The 25,091-nt window shown below is 36.7% G+C and overlaps 1 protein-coding gene across 3 annotated transcripts in view; it reads left to right on the top strand.

Annotated features, from left to right (window-relative positions):
- Nucleotides 1-23,300, top strand: part of PRKG2 (protein kinase cGMP-dependent 2) — a 99,514-nt gene extending 76,214 nt beyond the window's left edge. For all 3 annotated transcript variants that reach the window (XM_049105011.1, XM_035709754.2, XM_035709755.2), the window contains exons 15-19: nt 9,791-9,954; nt 13,389-13,511; nt 14,460-14,522; nt 20,720-20,786; nt 22,828-23,300. In XM_049105011.1, the coding sequence (XP_048960968.1) occupies nt 9,791-9,954; nt 13,389-13,511; nt 14,460-14,522; nt 20,720-20,786; nt 22,828-22,923 (513 nt within the window). In that variant the 3' untranslated portion in view covers nt 22,924-23,300. The remainder of the gene's footprint in view (nt 1-9,790; nt 9,955-13,388; nt 13,512-14,459; nt 14,523-20,719; nt 20,787-22,827) is intronic.
- Nucleotides 23,301-25,091: the final 1,791 nt, after the last annotated feature.

Here is a 25,091-nt window from a genome sequence, read left to right as displayed (position 1 = left end):
TATCATAAATAAATAAAAAAAAATAAAATTAAAAAAAATAAAGTAGGAAAAAATATCAGTCATTTTCAAAGGAGGCAGCAAGAGAGACACAGAAAACCTAGGAAAAGATCCAAGAGAAAGCGCCCTCCAAGAGCAGAGCAGAAAGAAATCTAACGTGTGTAGACAGCTCTCCAGATCAAAACCAAAGATTGTCAGATAGATTTGAAAAATAAAAATCAGCTAGATGCTATTTATAAGAGACAGACCTAACACATGAGGCTGCAGAAAGGTGGAAGTGTAAGGGGCAGAAAAAATATGTCTGGGAAATAGTCAACAAATGCAACAAATGAAATGCAGGTTTCATTATCAGAGAAGCAGTATTGCTAGAAATAAAAGGGTTATCCTTGGATGGCGAAAGGCTCATTTTGCCAAGATGATGTGAAAATCCTAATCTTTTATTTACCTACTAGAATGCTTAAAAAATAAGCAGGATTTGAAAGAACTGATAAGGAGAAATGAACAATTATAGGAAATTTTGATACATCTCTCTCAGAAATTGATGGAACATTCAAACCAAATATCACTAAAGCTTTAGAAGATGTGCACAACACAATTAATAAACTTGATCTAATGGGCTTATAGAATATTGTTCCCAAGAGTTGAAGAATACAAATTAACAAAATTTTATCATCCATTAGGGCCATGAAGCAAGGTTTCAGCAAATACGAAAAAGAGGAATTAGGTTGCCGGCTGACAGTCCAGCCAGGCTGTTCCACTGAGAGTTCCTGAGGGGACTGTGGTAGAGATGGGGGGTGATGGAAGTGCCTGGTGACAACACAATAAGAATGCACATCTGGGTGATGGACACTAAGCTGTCCAGTCCTTGGACATCAAGTCTTTGAGGATGAAAGATTATGTAAGACTTACTTTGGTCTCATTCTACAAACTTTTATTAAGTGGTGTTTTTCATCTTCCTACATAATTTCTTGGCAATATCTGTGAGGGATCAGATATCTAAGGACAGAAAGAAAGGAACGATGGGAATGATGTTTTGGTTTGTTTTGTTTTGTTTTCTAGCGAAGCATAACCAGTGAAAGCTTGGGGGAAAAGACTTATGTAAAAGAAAGATCTGGGTTTTGGAAGTGTCTCTCTAGAGGGTGTAGAGATGTGCCTTTTTGTGGTAATTACAGAGGATGAGTTTGTAGTGAGGGATGAAGACTTCATTCTACTCTTCTTCCCCAGTCCACAATTGAGATTATCAGCCAGATTTGTTTCCAAATGAATGCTACCTGGTCCATACTGTCTCTATCAGTAAACACACTGAGAGGAAATCAAGAATTAGCAGATATTACTAAAGAACATGAAGAGTCTCATGTCACCATGTCTCACCCACTTATCCAATGATTTCCTCAATCTTTCTATACTTTCAAGGCCAAGGAAAGGTGATGAAGACAATTATGATTAATAGTCTTTCTTTTGGTTATCATGATTGAATCAAGGACAATAATACAGTGTAGGACAGTACTTAGAGTTTAAAGAAAAATCTACCTTATTCTCAACCCTAGCAGAATTAATGTAGTAGTTTGTCTTCTTGGGTTTGCTTAAGGAAAGACTTGGTAGTAATCTAGTAAATCAATAAACATTCTTTGGTTGTGCTATTAACTCATGTGAGTAATACTTTTCATGTGGTAATAGAGCAACTTAATCCTATAGTGAGTATTATATAAGAAAATTCAATGTAGAACATATTAAATGTTGATATTGCTGCCTGCTTCTTTATGACCTACCTTCCCCTCTATGGCAATAGCCCCATGAGGCAAAAATTGTGCTGTGGTATTTACTGCCAGACTTAGAGCATTGCTTAGCATATAAGAATGAGTGAAAGGTCAGAGGGGCAGCTACCTCCTCGCTCTGAAAATAGGAGCATAAAGGTTTTGTTCACTGATGTCAATGTATTTAAGCTAGAAATTAAAAACAAAATTTGAAAAAAAAAAAGGAAGAAATAACAAAGATCATAACTCATCTCACTGGAATTTTAAGGATATTTCAAAATAACTTAAGAATCGGTGAAGAAGAAATTTTAACGAATATTATAAAACTGAGCTGCACAATAGACACTACATATCAATACATGTGTTTGCAACTAAAATAATAGAGTAATATTTATAGTCTTAAATGTTTCCACTAGGAAATAAGAAAGGCTAAAAATTAATGAGCTAAGCATTCAACTTAAGAAGATGGAAATGGGAGAAACAGAATAAAACCAAAGAAAAGAAGGAAAAGAATAAAGTTAAGAATATTAATAAAATAGAAAATAAAAGGGATACAGAGGCAAAGGCTGATGTTTTGAAAAGACTAAAAAAATAAACAAACTGGAATTACTGATCAAAAGAGATACAGATAAATACTATTATGAATGAACATAATTTCAATTAAAGCAGAGATCTATGTGGATTAGAAAGTATTTGGGCAACTTTATTACTATATATGAAATACATATTTGTTTATATGTATGTTGTAAAAATATAGTTAGGTTCCGGTGAAGGCTCTTTCTGGTTTGCAGATGGCTATCTTCTCACAGTGTCCTCACATAGCAGAGAGAAATCATCTTTCTGTGTCTCTTTTCGTAAAGGCACTAATCCCATTCATGAGGATGTTACCTTCGTGGCCTAATTACTTCCCAAAGGGCTCACTTCCAAATACCATTATATTGGGGATTAGAGCTTCAACATCAGAATTTTGTACAGGCATAGACATTCAATCTATAGCACACCACATCCAGAGAATTCACCTTCAGGATTTATAATACTAATCAGATGTGAATTCTTTCAGAAAGCAGTAAGAGATCATTTCCATCTTATTCTGTGAGGCTAGTATAAACTTGGTTCTCCAAAACTCTGGAAGGCCAATTAATGTCCCATCTAGCTCATAAATTTACTGTAAAAATCATAAGTAAAATAGTAGCAAACTGAATACAAATTATATGAGACATCATAATCATAACAAAATTGGATATATCTCAGAAATTTAAGCACAATTGAACATTAAAAATTCTTTAAACCAAATCACCATTTCAGTAGATTAAAAAAGAGAAACAATTCTATAATCACCTCAGTAGATGCAGAAAAATTTTTGATATGTTTCTACATTTAGTTATGATAAAATCTTAGCAAACTAGGAATAGAAATAAATTTTATTAACCCAGTGAAAGATACCTCCTAAAATTTGAAGCAAACACTGTACATAATGATGAAGCATTAGGCGTATGCTTTTAAAAGTCAGTAAAATAAGCACTTCTATATTTTACTGGAAGTTCTAACCCAATGCAGAAAGATATAAATAAAATTAAAAGAAAGATTGAGACATAAACAACAAAACGTGTTTTCCTATGTGATATGGTTATACAGAAATCCAGAATATAACAACAAATCATTAAAATTAAGTAAATAGTTTAGAATGGTTGCTGGATATAAGATTAATAATATAAGAACTCAGTGTATTTTTAAATATCAGAAACATCGTTGATAAATAGGAATAAAAGTATCATTTTTAAAAAGCATACAAAAAATATATGTTTACATAACAGAAATAAAAATATAATGTATCTAGGAATAAATCTAACAAAAATGTGTAAGAGCTTTATTGAGAAACTTAGACAAATTTATAGAAAGACATTAAAAACATGTAAATTAATAGGATCATTCTTTTTCTTCTGGACACAGAGTTAGACAACATATCCATCCTTCCTTGTGCCTGTTATGGCCCTGTGGCACAGTCTGGCTAGTGAAGTGTGAGCTGACATGGTTGTGCACCATGATCAGGCCTGGGCTGAGAGTGATCTCTGTGGATAATCACTCGTAGTCTTTATGACTTGTGGCTAACAAATACTGAGATCTGAAGTTGGCAGAGCCTTAAAATGGAATGAGCCAAGGGTGCCTGGGTGGTTCAGTCAGTTGAGTGTTTGGCTTTTGATTTCGAGCCAGGTCAAGATGTCAGCTCAAGTCACAATCTCAGGGGGATGGGATTGAGCCCCACCTACATCATGCTTTGTGCTCAGCAGGGAGTCTGCTTGAGATTCTCTCTCCTTCTCCTTCTCCCTTTGCCCCTCCCTCTGCTCGCGTGTACATGCTCTCTCTATCCCTCTCTTGCTCAAATTAATAGATTTAAAAAAAAAAAAACAATGGAAGGAGCCTGTGTCCCTGGCCCAATGCCTAGAGATCCCCTACTGCTCAAGAAAATTCATTATGAGAAGTAAATTAATGTAGAGTTTAAGCTTTTATACTTTCTTAGATATGTTTGTTACAGTAGCTATAGCATCACCCTAAATCAGAAAGATGTATTAGGTTTAAAAATAGCAAGACTCGCAAAAAAAAAATAAAAATAAAAATAAAATAAAATAAAAAAATAAAATAAAATAGCAAGACTCAATATCATAAAGATGAATAGTCTCCAGAATGATCTACAGATTAGATACAGTGCAGTGGAATTCTAGCAAAGCTTTTCATGAAGTTTGGCAAGCTGATTCTAAAGTTTATATAGATTAACCAAGGGCCAAGAATAGTGAAGACATTTCTGAAGGCAAACGAGAAGAGGGTGGGAGGAATTTCTCTCAAATATTAAAACTAGTTATAATATTATAGTTCAAACTAATTACTAAGGTGGGGGAATGCAAATTAAGTCACAGTGATGTAATACTTACAAATGACAAAAATAAAAGTTGATGTCATTAAAGGATAGTAAAGATGTAGAGCAACCGGAACTCTATGCATTGCTACTGGTGAAGAAGGTGATAATAGAGTACGGTCCTTAAAGAAAGTGATTTGACGTTGTGTAGTAAAATTGAATATACCATGTCTTTGATCTTGTAATTCTACCATTTTCTATGTACCTCTGCTGAGTAACATGGAAAATGGTATTAATAGAAGCATTTTAATCATAGCACACAGATATAGACAGATGCCTATCAACAGCATAATGGACAAAAAATCGTATGTTAATTCAGTGGTGCATGATATGGCAGTGAAAATAAATGTGCTCCAGTATCAATTAAATTCACAAATATAATTTTAAATGAAAATAGGCCATTTGCCCAAGAATAGTTATAAGATTTACCTAATTTTTTTAAAAACAAGAACTTACTTTACTTAAGGATTTTTTAAAGAGATTCTATTTATTTATCCATGAGAGACACACACAGAGAGAGGCAGAGACACAGGCAGAAGGAGAAGCAAGTTCCAGGCAGGAAACCTGATCTGGGACTCGATCCCGGATCCTGGGATCATGCCCTGGACCAAAGGCAGACGCTCAACCACTCAGCCACTTAAGGATTTTAAATATGGGGTATAGTTAGAAATGAATGCGAATACCTGCCCAACACAAAAGTCAGGGTGGTGGTGACCTCTTCTTGGCAGTGTGCAGTAGGTCACCATGGGAAGAGCACAGAGGGCTTCTGCATTGGTTCTGCTCTGTTAACCTGGTTGTGCGTACAGTGGGCTTTTATGCTCATGCTTTATTCTAACCTGCATATAGGTCACATTATTTTATATGTTTCAGTTTTTCCTAATATGACAGATAAAAGTAATTATCAGCTCCAACTATAATTTTTCTGCCAGACCATTATTAGCTGTACTTATTAAGTAACAATTAAGCTTTTTCCACCAATGCGCTTAATATATGTTGCTTCTTTTCTCTTAAAAATCTCCTACATTCTCATCAATTTATGTATAATGGGAAAGTTCCCTTTGGAACCCGGATCAAGTCTCACCTTAAGTATCTGTGACCTTCCTAGACTTTAATTTTCTCATCTTTAACATTGGGATAATAGTCTGTAGCTCACCAAGCTGTTGTGAAGATCATACATATACATATACATGTGCCTTTACATATCTTATTAAAACCGATGTTAACAGTTATCTCTTCATTCAGATCTTTTTCACCAAGCAAGTGTTGAACATCTGCTATGTTACAAATGCTGTAGGGGTTAAAAAATGAATAGGGTATAATACTTTTCCTCAAGGAGCTAGATTTATTCACACACAACTAAAGGATGCTGCCATAAGGGATGTAACTGTGGAATATAAACAGTGTTAAAGTACCTCATAGGAGAGAGGAATTGATTCTGTAAATTCAAGGAAGGCTTCAAAAAGGTGGTGGCATATGAGATGAGCCTCCAAAGTTTTTTTTTTTTTTCAGTTTGTGCTCATGCATGGAGAGCTCCCCTTCAATGTGCCCACTTTCTAGAAAATGCGCTAAGTATTTCCGGTGAAGGACAATACTTTAGCCTCCCTCACTCTCACTTCCATCCAGTGGAAGCCATCCACTGTTGCCTGCTTTAGTGGATGGACATTAGTATCACAAGGACATGAAATCATCTTTGGTTGTTGCTGCTGACAGGATAAACAAATTCCATTGTACCCTTTGTCTAGACTTAGGCGAAGTAGGTGCCCTGAAAAGTCCACATAAACATTTTTTTGGAATGTTATGTCCCCATGAATCATTTGGCTTAATTAGACTGGTAATTCTGTATCCATTTTTTATGTGACCAAGAGAACCAATATCTGACAAACTTACTGACCCAGAGGAAGACTTCTGGGAAAAAGCAAGTATGTACTGGACACAGGCTCCAGCAAGCTACAATGCTAATTTTTCTATTTCTGAATGCTGCAATCACGACTACAAATTGAGAAGCATCTTAAAACCTTCTAGTTCATTAAAATCTTTGAGACTTGATGTTTTTAAACTCTCAACATCATGTAAGCTGCTTTTAATAATGGAAATTTAATAGAGACTAGAGGAAACGTGTGTGGCTTCTCTGGATATTCTTCTTGAAAGCTCAGTTTTGTTAGTAGAATTAAAAAAAAAAAGTGTGGGTCTATTTTCTTGCCTTCTAGAATGATCCTTTAAAACTTAGTTAGGACATGTATAACTCTTCTTTCTGGGGTTTCCCAGAGCAACATATAATCTGTTCTTACTTCCTGTCTCTCTTCCCCTCACACACAGTGGCCCAGCCATACTGGCCTTCCTGCTGATCCTTGAACTTACCATGCATGTTCCCAAAGGCTAGGGCCTTTACACTGTTCTTTCTCTGTCAGAATCACTTTTTCTCAGATTTTTACAGAGCCCTTTTTCTTATTTCACTCAGATTTCTGCTAAAATCTGTTCAAATGTTACCTCCTCAGAGAGCCTTTTCCTGGTCACCCTATTTAAAGTAAAATTCCTATTGATCTCCATACCTCACTCTTCCATATGTTTCTTCATAGCATATGTCAGTATCTGGCATTATTACATATGATCTTCTAATTTTATGCTTGTTCTCTTTCTCTCGAATGTAATCTCTGAGAGGACTGGGGCTTTGTCTGTATCCTTGGTGCGTGGTACATACTAGTATTCAATAAATATTCAGTGAGGGAAGGAAGGAAGGAACTTACATTTCTGTTGCCTGGAAGAGATAGTATTAAAAAAAGACTGAAGCTTTGTGCTGGAATCCATGGTGGTACATGACAGAGGTGATGTGAATGCTTATAGAAAATACACAGAGTAGTGCCTGGGTGGCTCAGTCGGTTGTGTCTGCCTTGGGCTCAGGTCATGATCCCAGAGTCCTAGGATCCAGCCCCACATTGGGCTCCCTGCTCACTGGGGGATCTGCTTCTCTCTTTCCCTCTGCCCCTCCCTCTGCTTGTGATCTCTCACTCTCAAATAAATACATAAAATCTTTAAAAAAAAATACACAGAATTGGACATGAGGAGATCTGAGGCCTTCTTTATTCGGCATGTGATTTTGGATAGGTCTGAGTGTCACTTTCCTCTGACCAAATGGATTAGCCTAAAGTTGATAAGATCAAAGAAACGTGGTAAGTTCTCATAAATCCTAGAATCTTAATATAATTATTGCCATCTCTGTGGGTCGATATTCAAATACTACAAAAGCAAAACCAGCTATTCAAATTAAAATTCAGCATTTTCGGAGCTAGAAAAAAGTCTTCTAAACATCTAATGAACTTCCAGTCATTTTTAAAAGGAAAACTTAGATGCAATGAAAAAAATGAGTTGAAAGGCTATTATGAAACAACAATATTTCCATATGTGCATACACAAAAATGCAATTATAAGCCTTGCCTTCCTGTCTCTTAAATTTCAGTCTTTATAAAAATTAGCTAGGATTTTTTCATATTGGTTCTTTCTCTAAGGAGTAAGTATATAAGCTAATCTCAGCTGGTTACAAATTTTAATTTCATAGTATCCCTAGCCATCCCTTTGATGAAATCTTTATGAGTCATTTTGTATGGATAAAAGAAAACTGTAAAAGCCCACTTCAATTTAGGCTGTTTAAATTCCCTTTTTCTAATAAGGAAATCCTTGCTGTTGCATGATAAATACTAAAAAAACATTAGTAAAAAGCTCAGTTTCTAAGAGCTTAATTTAAGGTACAACAAAGACTGTAAATACAAGGATTCAAATAAATAAACGAGGGTTGAATTTTATAGTTCACTGGCATACTCTTTTAGGTGTGGGCCTATTTTGATATGTTAACTTTATTTATTTTTTTTTAGTCAATATTATTGCCATATTATAGCATAGTCCATGCATAATGAAACTATTAAAGTGTTCATATTGAGGACTAGGTATAATTTGTGTGTCTGTTTACTGCAGAGAGGTGAAAGGTGATTTTATTCAAATAATATCTGTATGTATTAGAGATGAAAAGTACATATGCTAAATAACTCCTGTGGACAGAAACCTCCCTATCAGTCATGTATGCTGGCTCCATTCAATGAGCAAGTCTTCCTGTTGCTCCAGCCTTCCTGGCCATCTCAATTCTGTGCCCAGACTTATTTAGTTCATTGGATAGAGTCTCCGAGAAGTGGAGGGACCTGTTCTGAAATGACAGATGATGGTAGCACCCATTCATAACCCGAGGACAATTTCTGATCTGCAGTCAGGCCTGAGCTCAGATATCACCTCCTAATGACATCTCCCCCAGTGGTCTTCTCCCTAATACTCCAGAAGTATATATTTTTTTGGCCTTCTGTGTAATTTTCTACTATATCATGTATCACATGAAGTGATATTAGTCACATATGTGTAAGTATTTCCAACACCCTGCATTTCTCCTTGTCAGCTCTGTATCTATAAGCCTAGCACAGGGCCTGGCCAACAGAAAGTGGGTGCCAACTGGGTCTTTTCAGAACATAAGTTCCTGCAGGTGTTGTTCACCACCAGCCTGCCTGAAAAGGCCTGAAAGTGTACATAGTCAGTCAAAGTTGAGATGATGTGATTCTGGCTTTGTCTTTGGCATGCCAAAATGTAAAGGGTGCAGACATTGTGCATAATGGTTTTAAAGATTGATCTGAATTTTAAGACTCCCCTTTTCTCAACAACAGTCCCTTTCCCAAACTCTAAATTTTCTCCATTACTCTTCTTTCCATGATGGAGCTTAAAGTGCACTGGGGTCGATCACTTCCCCTTTCTCTCCTCTTCCTAATGATTGCCACCACCATTGACTAGAAAATCATTCATCTGCCTCCTCTGAGCTTCATAATTGTTGTAATGGTCTATACTTGCTAAGCGTTCATCTCATCTTCTAGGGGTCATGGACGTAGAGGTGTGCGCATGGAACAGTCTCCAGTGTAACTTAGATTTTTACCTAGTCCTGCAGAAGAATAAATGAGAGGGCCAGCGGTGTGTATTGTGTGTGTGTGTGTGTGTAAAGGGGAGGATGGAGGTGTAGGACAAAAAATAGGAGAAGCTAGAGGGAGACTTAAAGAACATGAGTTTTATGGTCTCTGAAAATGTCTTTGATGTTCTTTTCCAGGTTGACTTTGGATTTGCTAAGAAAATAGGATCTGGACAGAAAACATGGACATTCTGTGGGACTCCTGAGTATGTAGCTCCTGAAGTCATTCTCAACAAAGGTCATGACTTCAGTGTGGATTTTTGGTCCCTGGGAATTCTAGTGTATGAGCTCCTAACTGGCAAGTAAGTACCTGCGAGTTCACACAAGTACCAGATAATTTGCTAATGATAGAAGAGATATCATTTAAGAGGTTAACATTTTAGAAATGCTTTTGATTAAGCATGATGACTTTTCTCATTTGTATATTTTACATATGGTAGGCTTGCTGGTTTGTAACATGGAGAAAATCTACAGGAAGGTACAGGAAAGAAATACAGAATTGCGTTGGTTTACCTAACATGGCCAGGCCTGTTATTATACAGAACATCATTAAATGTGGGAAGGTTTTGGTAAGAATAAGGAAAGGAAGTGAAGCTGTGGGCCATTCTTATTTCCTCTCATAAATATTTTTTTGTAATTGAACAAACAGTAATCATGTTTCAGTTAAATCCATTAAACAATGAAAGTACATTTAGCTGCATTCTTCCATCTTCCCAATAAATCATTAACCAGAAAAACTAAGAGAAAGGAACATTGCTGGATTTAAATTTTAATCTCCTTGTCAACTGCTTTCTAGAGGTGCTAATGAACAGAGGCCAGACTCAGCAGGAGGTTTAACAGTTCAAGTTGAATTGTCATTCCTGGGGGGATTAAAAGGCTAGATTAGTGAATCCAGTATCCCAAATTTTCAACATGCGTGCATGCATACATAAACAGGCACACGCATTTACACCCACACGTGCACACACACATACATAGGCTCTATGTAATATTATATTGTGAAGCAATTACAGTTTACAAAGCTCTTATATGTGTATTTCTCAGTTTAGTTTTCACAAATTTATGTGGAAGTTAAAGAAGGAATCTTTATGATTTTAGGACTTAGAGGTTATGGATTAGAAAGCCAGGACAGAGCTATCTGCTTAAAGTCAGGGATTTGATCCCAGACCTTCTAACCCTAAATATGACACACTTTGCATTACACGCCTATGCCTTATACGTATGTATTTTTAACATAATGCACGGACATACCCATGGGATTCAGTTCAGTGTTCTCTCTCCATTTGTCATTAATTGATTTGATCATTCACCTTTATAAGCAAATATTGTCTTCTTTTCAGAGAGGATTTGCATATAGAATGGCATATGAAATACTGGAATGAGCCCTTTGATGGGGATTCAGGTCTCAACACATACTTAAAAAGAGTTTCATAAAATCTTGAACTTTTACAACTTCTACAGATTCAGTGTTAGATTACCTGTGGGTATATTCGACTTCCTTGGCCATATGCATTGAGCAAACAGATATGAAAGATTATTTTATATTATCTGCATTCATTTTCAAATACTCATTACTTGAGATTTTAAAGGAGAGAAGAGAAAGTTATCCAGACTGTCATTCAGAGAGAAAGTTGCTTACAGTCTTGGAATACAAGGAGTTCTGTTTCAAGAATTTGTTCCTCGTCCCTGGGAATTTTGTCAGCCACATTTCTAAGAAATAGATGATACTTTGTGTAGGTAACTAAAGAATATACAACTCAGTCTTTATCAGCTACAATTGCTACAAGGAGTATGGAAATAAAGGAAGGAAATAAGGAAGGGGGAATGCCCAGTAACATGGAGTTAGTTGTTAAAGTGGCTTTAAGCTGTCAAGAAGTTGAGAAATTGTTCTTTTAAAGGTTTTCAGGGGGGATCCCTGGGTGGTGCAGCGGTTTAGCGCCGGCCTTTGGCCCAGGGCGCGATCCTGGAGACCCGGGATCGAATCCCACATCGGGCTCCCGGTGCATGGAGCCTGCTTCTCCCTCTGCCTGTGTCTCTGCCTCTCTCTCTGTGACTATCATAAATAAATAAATAAAAATTTTAAAAAGAAAGGTTTTCAGGGTAGGGCATGAGAAACGTTCATTTTAAGTGGCTTGAACTCTAGAGAATCAGGGGGTAAGTGAAAATGAGAAAAAGTACTAAAACACGATACAACACAACAAACACAACATAGCTGTAAATATATAAGTATTGAAAATATAGAAATGCTTTTTTGTTTCATACCTCATTTTCTTTTCTTTTTTTTTTTGTACCTCATTTTCTTTACAAGCAAGACATAGATTGCTGCAAAATTGTTGCACCAACCTTATTTCAAGTTTATTATTGAAAATGGGAACTCTTGGTATCAAAAGGTCTCAAGCATGGCCAAGATATAGCAGAGTAGTTCATGAAAGTCATCTTCAATTTTCAAAAATTCATTGGCACAATGTGTTAATATAGTGTTAATAGCAAAATATGTGAGTTAAAACGTTATCTGCATCCAGTGGTCAATTCCCAATGCTTTCTTACTCACCTTAGCAACACTTCCCTGGAAGTACTCTCTTCACATGACTCCTAGGACCTCTTTTTCTTTCATTTCTTTCCCCACATTGGTGGCTCCATCTCTGCCTTCATTGCCAGATCCTTCTTATCCTCCTGACCAATCAACTTTGGGCCCCTTCAGTCCTTGATCTCTTTTCCATCTACTCACTCCTTGGCTGATAGCATCAGGTTCATGGCCAGAAATCCTATCTGATGACACCCCACAATCACACCTCCAGCTCTAACCTCTTTCCGGAATGCCAGACTCACAAATTCAGCTGCCTGTGTAGCATCTCTTTTTGGATGTTTAAGACCTAACTCTATTTGGACATTTCATAACCTGCTCTGTACCTCTGGACCATCACTTCCAGCTCCTACTCCAGCCTTTCCTCTCTTAGTAAGCAATAGCTCCATTCCATGGGTCAAAACACTTTAGCATCATTCTTGAATCCTTTCTTTCTCCTACACACCACATTCACCCCATTGGCAAATCCTGTTGGCTTTACCATCTAAATAGACCCAGAATCCAACCACATCTCACCACTTTCACTCCTACCATCCTAGTTCAGACCATGAGGCCTGCCTTCTCATACTGCTAGCACCGTCATGGGTCATTTTTGACACATTTTTTAAAAAGCTTACTCTGATCTAACTGCTGTAAACTCCATTATCTGACTCAGAGCGTATTCCTAGGCTCTTACCATCACCTGGTAGCTTCACATGCTAGAGTCCTCATTGCTTCTACCCCTCTCCTGCTTCCTTACTCATTCTCCCAGCAACCCAGTCCTGGAACAACCCATGCCCCACCTGACTCATGGCCTTTGTGCTTGCTGTCTTTGAATCTTTTGCTTACAGATAATGATGTGGCTCATTGACTCCTCTTCATTGATATCACACTACTCAGTCATCAACTGGTGACAGAGGTTTTTCCTATCTACTGTGTCTAAGAAAAATCACCTCTCTCTGTTACTGTCTCTTCCTTTATTTTTCTCATTAGTGACAATTACCTGCATGTGCATGTGTGTAATTTGTGTAATGAAATTATTTTCTACCACACATCCAGATTTTTTATGCAATGACTAATGAGAAAGAAGGAGAGAGGAAGGAAGGGAAGAAAAGAAAGTTGTAAATGTGTCTGACACATTGGTCCTAGTGTCCTGTTTTGGCTTTTCTCCAGCCCTCCCTTTTCTGGGATTGACCAGATGATGACCTACAACTTGATTCTCAAAGGAATTGAGAAAATGGATTTTCCCAGAAAGATAACAAGACGACCGGAAGATTTGATTCGGAGGCTTTGCAGGTGAGAATGAAAGTTAAAACCTAGAGTTCTTGGGGAGTGTGTGAAGTCTTCTCATTTCTGTTTCCACACATTTTAAAATTAGGTATGTATTGACTTTTTGTACTTTTATTTGTAGCTAAATTATCCTTAAAGAAAATCGTTTCTTCACTAGAAGTTTGAGTTTACTTCATGTTACAGACTCACAGGACCTACTTACAGTTTAAAAGAGACCCATCTTTTGCAGTTTATCTTTGGGAATCATCTTTATCTGTATTAGGCAAAAAGAACCTTAGCTAAATAGAGGAGTAATTAATTTCCACCCTGTCCTTTTGTGAGAAAATCAGTGGTTGGTGATAAAGACTCTGTCAGCCTGTATTTTGAAAAAACAGCACCTCTCTGGTCTTATTTTAAATTATTCCTATTTTCTATTTATCCTTAAAAATAATATTGTAGAACAGAAGACTTCTGGAATTTGTGTTTAAACTTCACTTTGTCATTGTTTTCTTTCTTTTACCTTTTTGTTTTTGCACATTTGAACTTTTTTTTAAAGCATTAGCATTTAGTAAATTTAGAACATGAAACCTAGCTGTGGGTTGCCAACAGAAATTTCTGCATGTTTCTAAGATTCCAGCTCAGATGTAAATGATTCTCTAAAGCTTTCCTGGTTTTCTCAGCAAAGTTGGTAAGATAGTTGGTAAGATAGCATCCTTATTCATAGCTCATCTAAAGCACCAGGGTTTGTGTGTGTGTGTGTGTGTGTGTGTTTATGTGTCTGTGTCTGTGTGTGTGTACCTACAAATACACACACCAGAGAGGAGCTTGTGTGTTCCATTTCCCTATACTCACCTGCTTGGACTATGAATATTGTTGCATGCATGAATGAATACATAAAGAAAAAATGTTACATTTTAATTTAAAATTCACTGAGGAATAGTTATTATAAATTGCCTGTTGAAATTGTTATTTTAGGCAAAATCCAACAGAAAGACTTGGAAATCTGAAGAATGGAATTAATGATATTAAGAAACACAGGTATGTAGCTATTGCTCGACCCAGAAAGAAATATAAATTTATAAAAAAGAATGTAATCTTAAAGCTTCCATTGTAGGTCACAAGGATCCCTTTACAGACGCTCAATTTTTCCTTTTTAGTGTTTTATTTTTAATTTGTGTTTTGGTAGGTACAGTTTCAAAGTGATTCGTCTAATGTTGAAAATTCATATCAAGAATGGATGAAGTTCTAAAACAAGTGACAAAATCACATCTTTAAGTTATAGTGACTTAGCTCTTTATACACTGCTATTTTTTATTCTTTATTTTTAAAGTAGGTTCCACAATGGGTGTGGAGCTCAATGTAGGGCCTGAACTCACAACCTTGAGATTAAGACCTGAGCTGAGATCAAGGGTCGGACACTTAAATAACTGAGCCGCCCAGGCGCCTCTTATTATTTTTTAAAAATATCAACTTGGATTCTACAGAGGAATTAAATTTTAATTTTGACCTTTGATTTGTGCTTATGGTACAATGTAGTCACTGTTATCAATATTAAAGAGAAATCAACTCTTAAATAGTATTGTTTCAATTTTAGTTAATAATATATGTTTATTTTAAATATAATTTTCCTTTAACTAGCTCTCCAAATTTTGAAGCTAGTGTTGTATTTTACATTTAGGGTAGAGTACATTGATTTTCACAAAGCCCCAAACAATAATCTAACATGCATCTTTTCAGTTTGTGGATTTCTAAAGCTGGCCTTCAGAACCATTGATAACTTCTGTGAATTATCCTCTTTGATTTGGTTTACATGTGTGGATTTCAAGCTTTTCAGATTTTTAAAAAATCTGATGCCTAGTTAAATCCTGCAATCCACAAGATGTTTTAATGTTGCTCACAAATATACAAAAAATATCACCTATTGATAGTGCTATTAACAGTAGACAAACTAAATTTGAGAATTTCATCATTGAAATCCTGTGAACACACTGAAGTGTTGATATTCAGAAATGAAAACACCTTTCAGTATTTCATTCTTATCTGTATATTTTTTTTTACTGAAGAATTAGAGGCACATAATACAGTGTGGAAAGAAAGGGAGAAAAGCTTCTGAAAAGGAACACTATTATTTTGCTTAACAGTAGTGGTGCAGCTTCAAAAAAAAAAAAAAAAAAAAAAATCCCCCAGGCTGCCAACCTTGCTCTATCTATTCATGAACTTACTTGAAATAAAGCCATGTACTCAACACTGTAAATTCATATTGGGCTTTGCCTCAAGGGTGTGTTAGGAGGGAGTAGGGATGATAGAGACAGACTCGTCTGTGCATTTTAGACATCAAAATGTTTATAGTATTTTTATTGTTCTTTGTCATTTTTTGGATTGCTTCTTTGTAGAGCTCATTATTCGTCTTAGATTCCAATTTATCTTTCTCCATGGTGTTATCATAATTTTTTTCTCTTTATAAAATGACACAGAAACACACTATGCATATCGAGCAAACAAGTGTCCCGTCAATTAGTCATTCTTCCAATGTGTTTTCCTCCTTTCTCTCATTAAAGAAGCTTCTTCATGTTTTGCTCCTGGGTGGTTGGGTTAACCGGCTCTGGTCTTATCTTTTCTTTCTTATTTATCTGAAGCTTATTTAAATGTACCTGTCAAATTGTGATTGGGTGCACATGCAAATGGATGCTAAAGGATTTTCTCACCTCAGCATGGTAATGAAGAATTTTGAATTTCCTTCCCTGTAGGGATTAATTTGCCCACTCCTCTTAACTGGCAGGATATTCTTGGTCATGCAAGGGTAGAGTCAGAGTGCAGTGATTGGGGTAGGGTTCAGTAATAAGATGTACCAAATTTACACAGTGTCTTTCAGTGAGACGAGGGAACTCGCTGACATTATTTCATCTGATTTTTGTAGTGCTTCTTAAGAAATAAAGCTGAAAAATAGATCTCTCCCTGCCTTTACGTAGGAGTGTTCTAAAACCTTCCATAAGTCTCCAAGGCTTACAGCTTCTTTACTCTCCGGACCCTTGGAATTAAAAGAAAATCATTCTGAAATTTGCCATCAGATTTTCCCACTCTTCTCTAAAGTAAAATATATGTCCCCCCCCCCCCAGAGAACCATTCATTTTAACTTTGTATTTAAAAATGATACAGTTTCACATGGCATATTGTTATGTTTGTCTGTTCAGAGTGAAATCTTCTTAACTAAAAATAATCAGAGCTCCTCCATCCCCTCTTACTGAGCCTAATTTATAAATGAGGCACCGATCATGTCTTCCAACACTCATCTGAAAAGAAGGATAATATATTTGTAGGGGACAGTTAAGTTTTTCCTGCTAGATAGAGGAATAATAATTTGTTTCAAGTGCCTTAATGTTACCTTTAATATTTCTAGCTGCTGAAATTACCTTCAAGAATAGCTTCTACAAGTCTTCTAAAAATGAAGAAGCAATTTCTGTGCCATTGCTGCTAATATTTCTTTGGTGAATATTTTTTACACATGAATGCATGCTGGCACTTGTGTTACTTAAAATGTGGTTAGTGTCAAAAGGCCAAGTGTTAAGTGAATGGCCACTCATGTTAAGTAAATATTGCCATAAGTCAAATTGTAACAAGTACTCAGCAAGAAATGTATAGGCTCTTTGAATCAGTAGGGTAACAGTAATGATTTTTATTGATATTTATGGGGTAACTTCTGGGTAGAGAGCACTGTAAAATATGTTAAAAGAAATTGTGACAGTATCTGGTGGCAAAAGAAAAGATTCCACATAACTATGCACCTAGAAGTCCCTAAAAATGGAGCTTCAGTCTATGCAAAGAAACTGATGGGTGGATCAAGGAGAGGACTCTGTGTTGTTTTAGCAAGGACAGGGAAAGCCTTATAGCTGGGGTTGCTGTCTGACTTTTACTCTTTGATTAGTGTCTCAGCAGCTTATACTGAAATGGCACCTAGGGTTAAGAATGGCATCTGAAATGGAATGTACTAGAGCCTTCCCTGTTTACAGTACTTTTTCTCTTGCTAAGCTCAGACTTGGAATGGGAATTCTAGTCAAGGACTGAACGAAACCAACTCCAGGGGTAAGAAGGGATTAGAAAAGATGGAAGAGCACAATTTTTGGTGTGGCTGACAGCCACCCAGGTTCCCCAATCTTCAGTCTCACACCTCTACCACCACCCTGCCTCATCACAGCCTCCTGTGGTCATGCTCCACATAGCAGTCAGAATTATCTTTTGGAAATGTACTTAGATCTGTCATTTATGTAGAACTTTCTAATGATTTCCCATTAAATTTAAAATCCTGATTCTGTACTGTGTGCTACAAGGCCTGGCCAGTTCTCAGATACCTTTTTTCCCCCTAGTTTCCTCTCTATTCACTATACTTCAGCTCATTTCTATCACTTCCTTCCATTTAAAAGGCCCTGGGATAAAGAAAACATGATATAGATATAGATGTAAATGTAGATGTAGATATAGATATAGATATGGATTTGGATAGATAGAGATATATCATGGAATATTACTCAGCCATTAAAAGGCCCTTGCCACAAGTCTTCCCGTGGCTTTCCCCTTCTCTTCATTCTAGCCACTCCCAGCCCATCCCATTCCAGCCATCAGGCACCACTTTATTCTCCTTTATCTTCCTAGTACTTACTAGTATCTGAAATTTTGTTTTATTTATTTATTTTTGTTTGGCACCTTCTACCAAAATAAAAATATCTGAAAAGCAGGATCTTTGTTTTTTCCCAATGCCTGGGACCAAATTGCCTTTGGCTAGCTGCCTTGATCTCACTGTTCTAGTAGAAAATATCAGTGGGTATAGAACAGTATTATTCCATGTTCCTGAGAGACATTATGTCCAAGAGAAGCAAGGCCTCCTCACTTACATGGTTGCATTTCCAGCCCACCATGTTTGACATGGGTCCTAAAGACTAGATCATTTCTTTTAGATTAGTTCTGTGGAAGCAATAAATGGAAAAACAAAACAAACAAACAAACAAACAAAAAAAAAAAACAAAGAAAACAACAAAACTTCATCTGGCCATCAGCTTAACCTCATTGCAGATTATTGGAAAACATCTTTTTATCTTGGAGTTTTTGTATACACATCACCAGGAACATCACCACCAAGGCAGTGTGATGTTCTAAGATGTGAGAATAAGAGGATCTGTGTAAGTGTGTTCTCTTGCAGAGTCATTCAGTTATTCAACAGACATTTATTGAACCTGGTTTGATGACAAGTCCTGCTCCAAGAGTGAGGGACACAGAAGGAAAGGAAATAGATAAAAATCCTTGCCCCATGGAGCTAGCATTCTAGTGGGGAAGACAGAATAAACAGGACTGAAGTAAATGACATAGGGTGTCATATAAATGACAGAATGAAGTAAAGTATACAACAGAAGCATCCAATAGCAGTAAGAGCTAAGGAGAAAACTAAAGCAGGGAGGATAGGAAGTGGGGTTGCATAGAGAGGTGAAATATTACTTTAGATGGTCAGAGAAGGCCTCACTAAGAAAATGATCTTTGAGTAAAGGCCTGAAGATGTTGAAGGAACAAACCATGTGGAAATCTGGGAAAGGAACCATCTAGCTTTGAGTGAGTGCATGGGTCTGAATGTGGGAGCATCTCTAGCTTGTTGGAAGAATGGTGAGGAGGGAAGGAGGAAGGAAAGTAGGACAGTGGTGAGCTGGGGGATGGGGTCCTGGTGGAAAGAATGATGTGCAAGGCCTCCGGGGTTATCCTAAAGGCTTTGCCTTTCATGCTGAGAAAAATGGGAAGCACTGGGGGACTTTGAACAAAGGTCTGATGTGACCTGACATGTTTTAAATGATCACACTTGCTGCTTGGTTATCTCCCATGGACAAAAAGCAGGAGGACCTATTAGGAGGTTATTACAATAATACAGGTGGGGAATAGTAGTAGTAGCTTCGCCTGTACTGGTGGAGTGAAGGTGATGAGAATTATTTCGATTCCGAATTCAGATATATTTAGAAGGTAACACTGACAAGATTTGCATATAGACTGAGGTAGGGTGTAAGAAAAAGGACAGCTCCAAGGTCTTTGGTTTGAGCAACCAGAAGAGTCGGGGCCAGCTCCTTGGGGCACATTTGGAGCTCCAGTGTGGTCCGGATACATGCTAGATGCAGGTTAGACACCTGCTTGGGAGATGATAAATAGCAGCTATAACTATTAGCCTGGGAGGTCTTGATTGGAAATGGAAATAGTAACCAGTAGATACATAAATGCTAACACCACAAAATTGAATAAGATTACCCAGCAAGTGAGAGTAGTTGAAAAAAGAAAGTCTAAGGACTGAGCCCTGGAACCTACCAGCTTCCTATGGAAATAGCAGTGGGAAACAAGGGAAAGCATCCAAGGTCAAATAACATGTCTGGAAGTCAAGCAAAAAAGATATTTCAGGAAGTGTGAGTAATGAACAGTAATAAATGCTCATAGGCTGAGTAAGACAAAAATGGAGAGTTGAGGAGATTCACAGGAGTGGAGGAGGGTGGATGCTGATTGTAGTGTAGTTAGGAGAAAATGAGTAGAGTGGATAACTTTCAAGGAGTTCTCCTTATGTGGAAGGAGAGAAATAAAATGCAAATTGGATGAGAACTCAGGTCAAGGGAGGGTGTTTTGTGGTTGACGAAATAAAATGTTTCCATCCTGATGGGAATGATTGAGCAGATAGACATTGAAGATTCAAGAGTGAGGAGCATGGCAGAGGCATGCTCTTGAGTCGAAGAGCCCACAGGATCAAGTACACAGTGGAGGAGCTGAGCTGACCTTCCCTAGAAGCAAAGGCAGTTAACTCTTGTTGCAAGAGAGAAGGGAACACACAGATGTGGGCAGGCAGGCAGAGAAACTGGTAGAAGATTGTGGCAGCCCTGTTTTCTCAGTGAAATAGGGAGCCAGGTCATCATTTGGGAATGAGGATGGAAGTTTCTGGAAGTTTGAGGAGAGAGGGCAAAGGATGAATTATGAGTCTAAGGGAGTGGGACAACAGGGAAATCTAGACCAGTTTCTGGGCAGCATTAACTAGCCCCTTGAGGTTAGTGGGCCTGGATTCACTATGAGACCAGACAACCAACATGGTCATACACTTTCCCCCCTGACCACTTGCCACTGCACTGTTGTGGGCAGGGGGGAGGCAACAAAATGGACCGATGGATAACTTAATATGCTAATAGTGTATCAGGCAAGTAATATTCTTCTGTACTCTTTTTACTTCTCAGGTGGTTAAACGGTTTCAATTGGGAGGGCCTGAAAGCGCGGAACCTTCCATCACCTTTACAGAGAGAGGTATGGTCTCCACTATATTGTTTTATTGATTTTGTTCTAGTTTTTATTTTTGTAAACAGAGTAGAGGTATGTTCTGATGTACCACATCTAAGATGGTTTAAATACTTTTTATAAATTAAGTGAAAATGTCCTAGCAATTTTACAGGGACTAAATAGTAGTTCATCTTTCATGGAGATCAGCTCAGCTCTCAGGAACCAATTACATATAAATCTAAGTCCACAGGTACTCAGCATTGGTCAGGCTAACAGAGATCTCTGGAAGTATAATATGAATCCTAGCGTGATTTAAAATTTTCTGTTTAGCCACAGGTAAAATGAAATAGGTGAAATTAAGTTAAATTAGTTCAGTATATCAGAAAATGACCATTTTGATATGGAATCAGCATAAAATATTGAGACATCACATTTATTTTTCTATATTGTTTTTGAAATCCCAAATGGATTTTATAGCAGTCTCAATTAGACTAGCCACCTTTCAGGTGCTTGATCACCACCTTTTGCTGGTTGGACATCACAGCTCTAGAGAAAACAGAACATCTGCTAACTTAGGGCTGGGAGGGCACAGAGAATGACTCAGAAATGATTCTGGTCAACACCCTATAGACTCTATGCTGTGTTAAAGGAATTTCAAAGATCTATGTCTCTCCTTGTACATTTTTAGATTGACCTCTCAATTCTCTTACCATATGTTTAAATTGTTGTGGAGGATGTGATTTCTAGTTTGTTGTAAATATTGACATATTAAAGTAAAATATTACTCCTTTAGATATATATAATGTAATCTTAATACCAGTGAGATTTGATGCTCACTAGCCATTCAAAATAGTCATTTAAAATACACAGACGGCAATATTACATAATTCCTTTTCCTCTCTGAATTTATATTCTTATATTTCTATCCATTTTCCCTAAAAAGTTTCCTCTTATGTAAAAATCTTTTTATGCCTGCCAATATTTGATTATTCTTTAAATGGCTTTCAACTGCAATTTTCTAAATTTTAAAATTCCTGTGACAATAAGAATTTCTGTGACAACAGAAATATTTCTTCTGGATTCAGTTGTAATTACATTTTTATAGCACCGAGTATCAAACAACAGATATATGTTGCAAAATTTAAATAAGTATTTAAAAAATATTTCTTAAAAAGAAATTATTTATGTCCTGTGGGAGAAATGTTACTTATTTAAAAAATGGGGATCAGGCTCCACATCAATTCTATTCCTTTTTAAAATGCTATGGGTGTAAGTGCTGAGAGCTGTGTTCACATAAATTAGTAACTGGGAGTGGAGAATTTTATAATAGCAATGTCACTTTGAATGCCTTCTGAGTGATCTCCCCACTCTCCCAAAAAAACACATTATGATTCATTGTAAGTAGTATCTGATATAGATGTATCTGCTGAGAATTCAGTCGGGTACTTTAAAAAATTTGTTTGAATGTAAAGAATCAAAAATCACCTGATTTGCAAAAGAGTTTAATTCCAGAATCATTTCACTCTTTCAACAGGGTCAATAATATTTTGAATTGACCCTTCGTTTGGGATTCTGGAAACTTTATATGGGTCAACTAACCATATAAAAATTCAAGGTTGGTAAAAAAAAAAAAAAAATCAAGGTTGGTGAGAAACTTTTACAAAGTAGATAAAGGATTTAAAAGTTACAAATTTTGATTTTTAAAAAAAAACTTTTTTAAACATTTTAAACATTTAAAAAAACATTTAAAAGCAAAAAAACATTTGCTTTTAAAATGTTTTTCAGTCTGAAAAAAAAATTTCTATCACTTTTTCTTTTAGACATACCTCCTCAGGCCAGAGTGGCTTCTATTGAATGTAATGCAGTGACCGGATTTGGTCTAAAGGGGAGATCTCAGAGGCTGAGATTGTGACTCAAAAATGACAATTGGTCCTCTTTCTCTTACATATAACTTACCAGTGATTGCAGTATAAAAGCAGTGTTCAGATACCAAAAAAGCATTACCCATATCTAATAGCATGCTTAGTCAACGTTATCCTCACTTTTGGTTTAATTCTTCCTCTCTTAGCTCAGTGGACCCACAGACCACAGCTACTTCGACAAGTATCCCCCTGAAAAAGGAGTGCCTCCAGATGAGCTGTCAGGCTGGGATAAAGACTTCTGATAGAAGAAAAGATGATTATTGCCTATACATCCAGAAGAGGACTATAAGGACCAATAATCCAATAGTGATGATTTCTCTCTTTGGAGTATTATAATGTCTTTTGGAAGACCATTAGGGAAGAGAAATCCCTGCCCAAGAGCTGGGTGGACAATGTGGATATGAAGGTGGTTCTGAATTATAATGTCTCATTTATATGCTCTGAATTATTCATGTATTCTATTCTTTGCTTTTCTCAAATGTTGGAGGCTATTCTATTCCCCTCTCCACAATCAGAACCATTTTTCTTGATGGGGCATCATTTTCTCTGCAATCTGTTGCTCCATCTCAATCATATTTGTCTCCTTTGAGTCCTAATAAAGTTTAAGAAGTGTCTTGTCTTTGAGCAACTAAGTCATGCAAATGGAAGGAAGAACAGGGTGAACTTCGGAAAACTTCCCTGCTCCCAACAATTCCATGTGAGCATTATGGCATCTCCGAGCCATGGTTTGCAGAAATCTTTGTAGTCGATAGAAACTCTTGATTTTCACCTGCATTCAACCTAGAAACATATTAATGTGCTCCTGTTACTAGTCTGGGGAAAGGCAAGTTTAAGTATTAGTCAGTGGTACCACTTCCTAACGTAAATGAGTTAATTCACCCAGCCAGTAATTATATTCCATTGAGGAACTTTGAAAAAATAAAGCAAAAAATATTTTTTGTTTTGTGACCAGCTGCGGTACCTCAGAGACTTTTCAAAAGCCTGGTTAAAGGTAGTTATAATGTGTGGTCAAGTGATGGGCCTTGGAAAGGTTTTATCTTATATACTAAATATTTTTACAAAGTAGAAAACATGTAGGCCCAAATTTGTGAAGGCCTTTCCTTCCCATTAAATATGGAGGAGAATAATTTCTAATAGGTAAGGTTACTGACTCTTTAAAACTGAGATATTTTGGCCAGTTCTGTGTTTGTTGCCATTAAGAAATCAAGAGCATAGAATAACCACAGTTAATTTTTAATGAAAATCTCATTGGCTCACGTTGATGCCCTATAATCACTATTGCATCAATAACTCTTTTTAAAGAGATGTGAGTCATGGATGTGTTTATAATTTTAGATTTTTAAGGTAGATAAACCGCTGGGGAGGTGACAGGACTTCAGTATAAGGAGCATCCAGCATGTGCCCTTCTGTCTCCTCTCTGCAATCTTCCAGACAATGAATAGACTAGTTTCAATGGCTCTGGATGCCAGTGCCTAAGAACTTTACTAGAGAATGTTATTATGCATTGACCACAATCCCACCAAATGGATGGGAAGCAGATTTTCTCTGTGTCTTTTTGATCTGGCAGGGTAAAAATAACATCTAAGTTCCTGCATTATTCAAGCTTCTGGTTATATTTTCACATGCTAATGTTCTATGGGAAAAGCAACCTCTACCCACTCTCCACCCATATTTCAGCATTCAGAAAGATTTAGCTAGATGCTTCCTAAAGAGCCAAACCAGTTAAGTGAGGCCCAACCCAAGAAGGCGCATCCTTAACAAATTGAATTTCCACATTTAGAGAATCCTTTTGCTGAACCAAAGAATTTTTGTTTCCTGGAGTAGTATTTTTAAAGATTATGTATTGTACATAGACTAACCATTTTTAATAGGATCAACATAACCTGCTTAATGAATTTCTAAGATTTTTAAAGATTTTTATTTGCATTTGTTTGTAAGCATTGTATGTTTTTCCATGTATATATTTTTAAATTACCCACCTATAAATGTAGAAAATTTATGCATTGGATGGATATTAGAACTATACAGTTATAATAGCAATGATATTCTCAAAGGAGGTCAATGTTGTAATTCAAAAAAGACTTACATATATACAAATAAAAGCAACTTAGAGGCTACAGTTTTATTTTGCCTGTGATTGACCATTTCACTATGTAATCTCCACATGCGGTTTTATTTTGTTTCCTTTAGATTATTTTATAAAGATGAAGAAATGAGAGATTGAACCATCATATAATCCCAATTCCATTGTTTCCTAGCTGGGTGACCTTGGGAAACTGCATTCACTTCTTTGAGTAGAGTACTAGTTTTCTTACCTGTAGAAGAAGACATAGTAAAGTAATACCTACTTTAGCCGCCTGTTTCAGGGATTAAGAAAGATACCTAAAGAGTCCATTGCTGACATCTGTGA

This window comes from Canis lupus, chromosome 32 (genome assembly GCF_003254725.2).
Source record: "Canis lupus dingo isolate Sandy chromosome 32, ASM325472v2, whole genome shotgun sequence".
NCBI lineage: Eukaryota > Metazoa > Chordata > Mammalia > Carnivora > Canidae > Canis > Canis lupus.
This window is presented reverse-complemented; position numbering and strand designations above follow the sequence as displayed.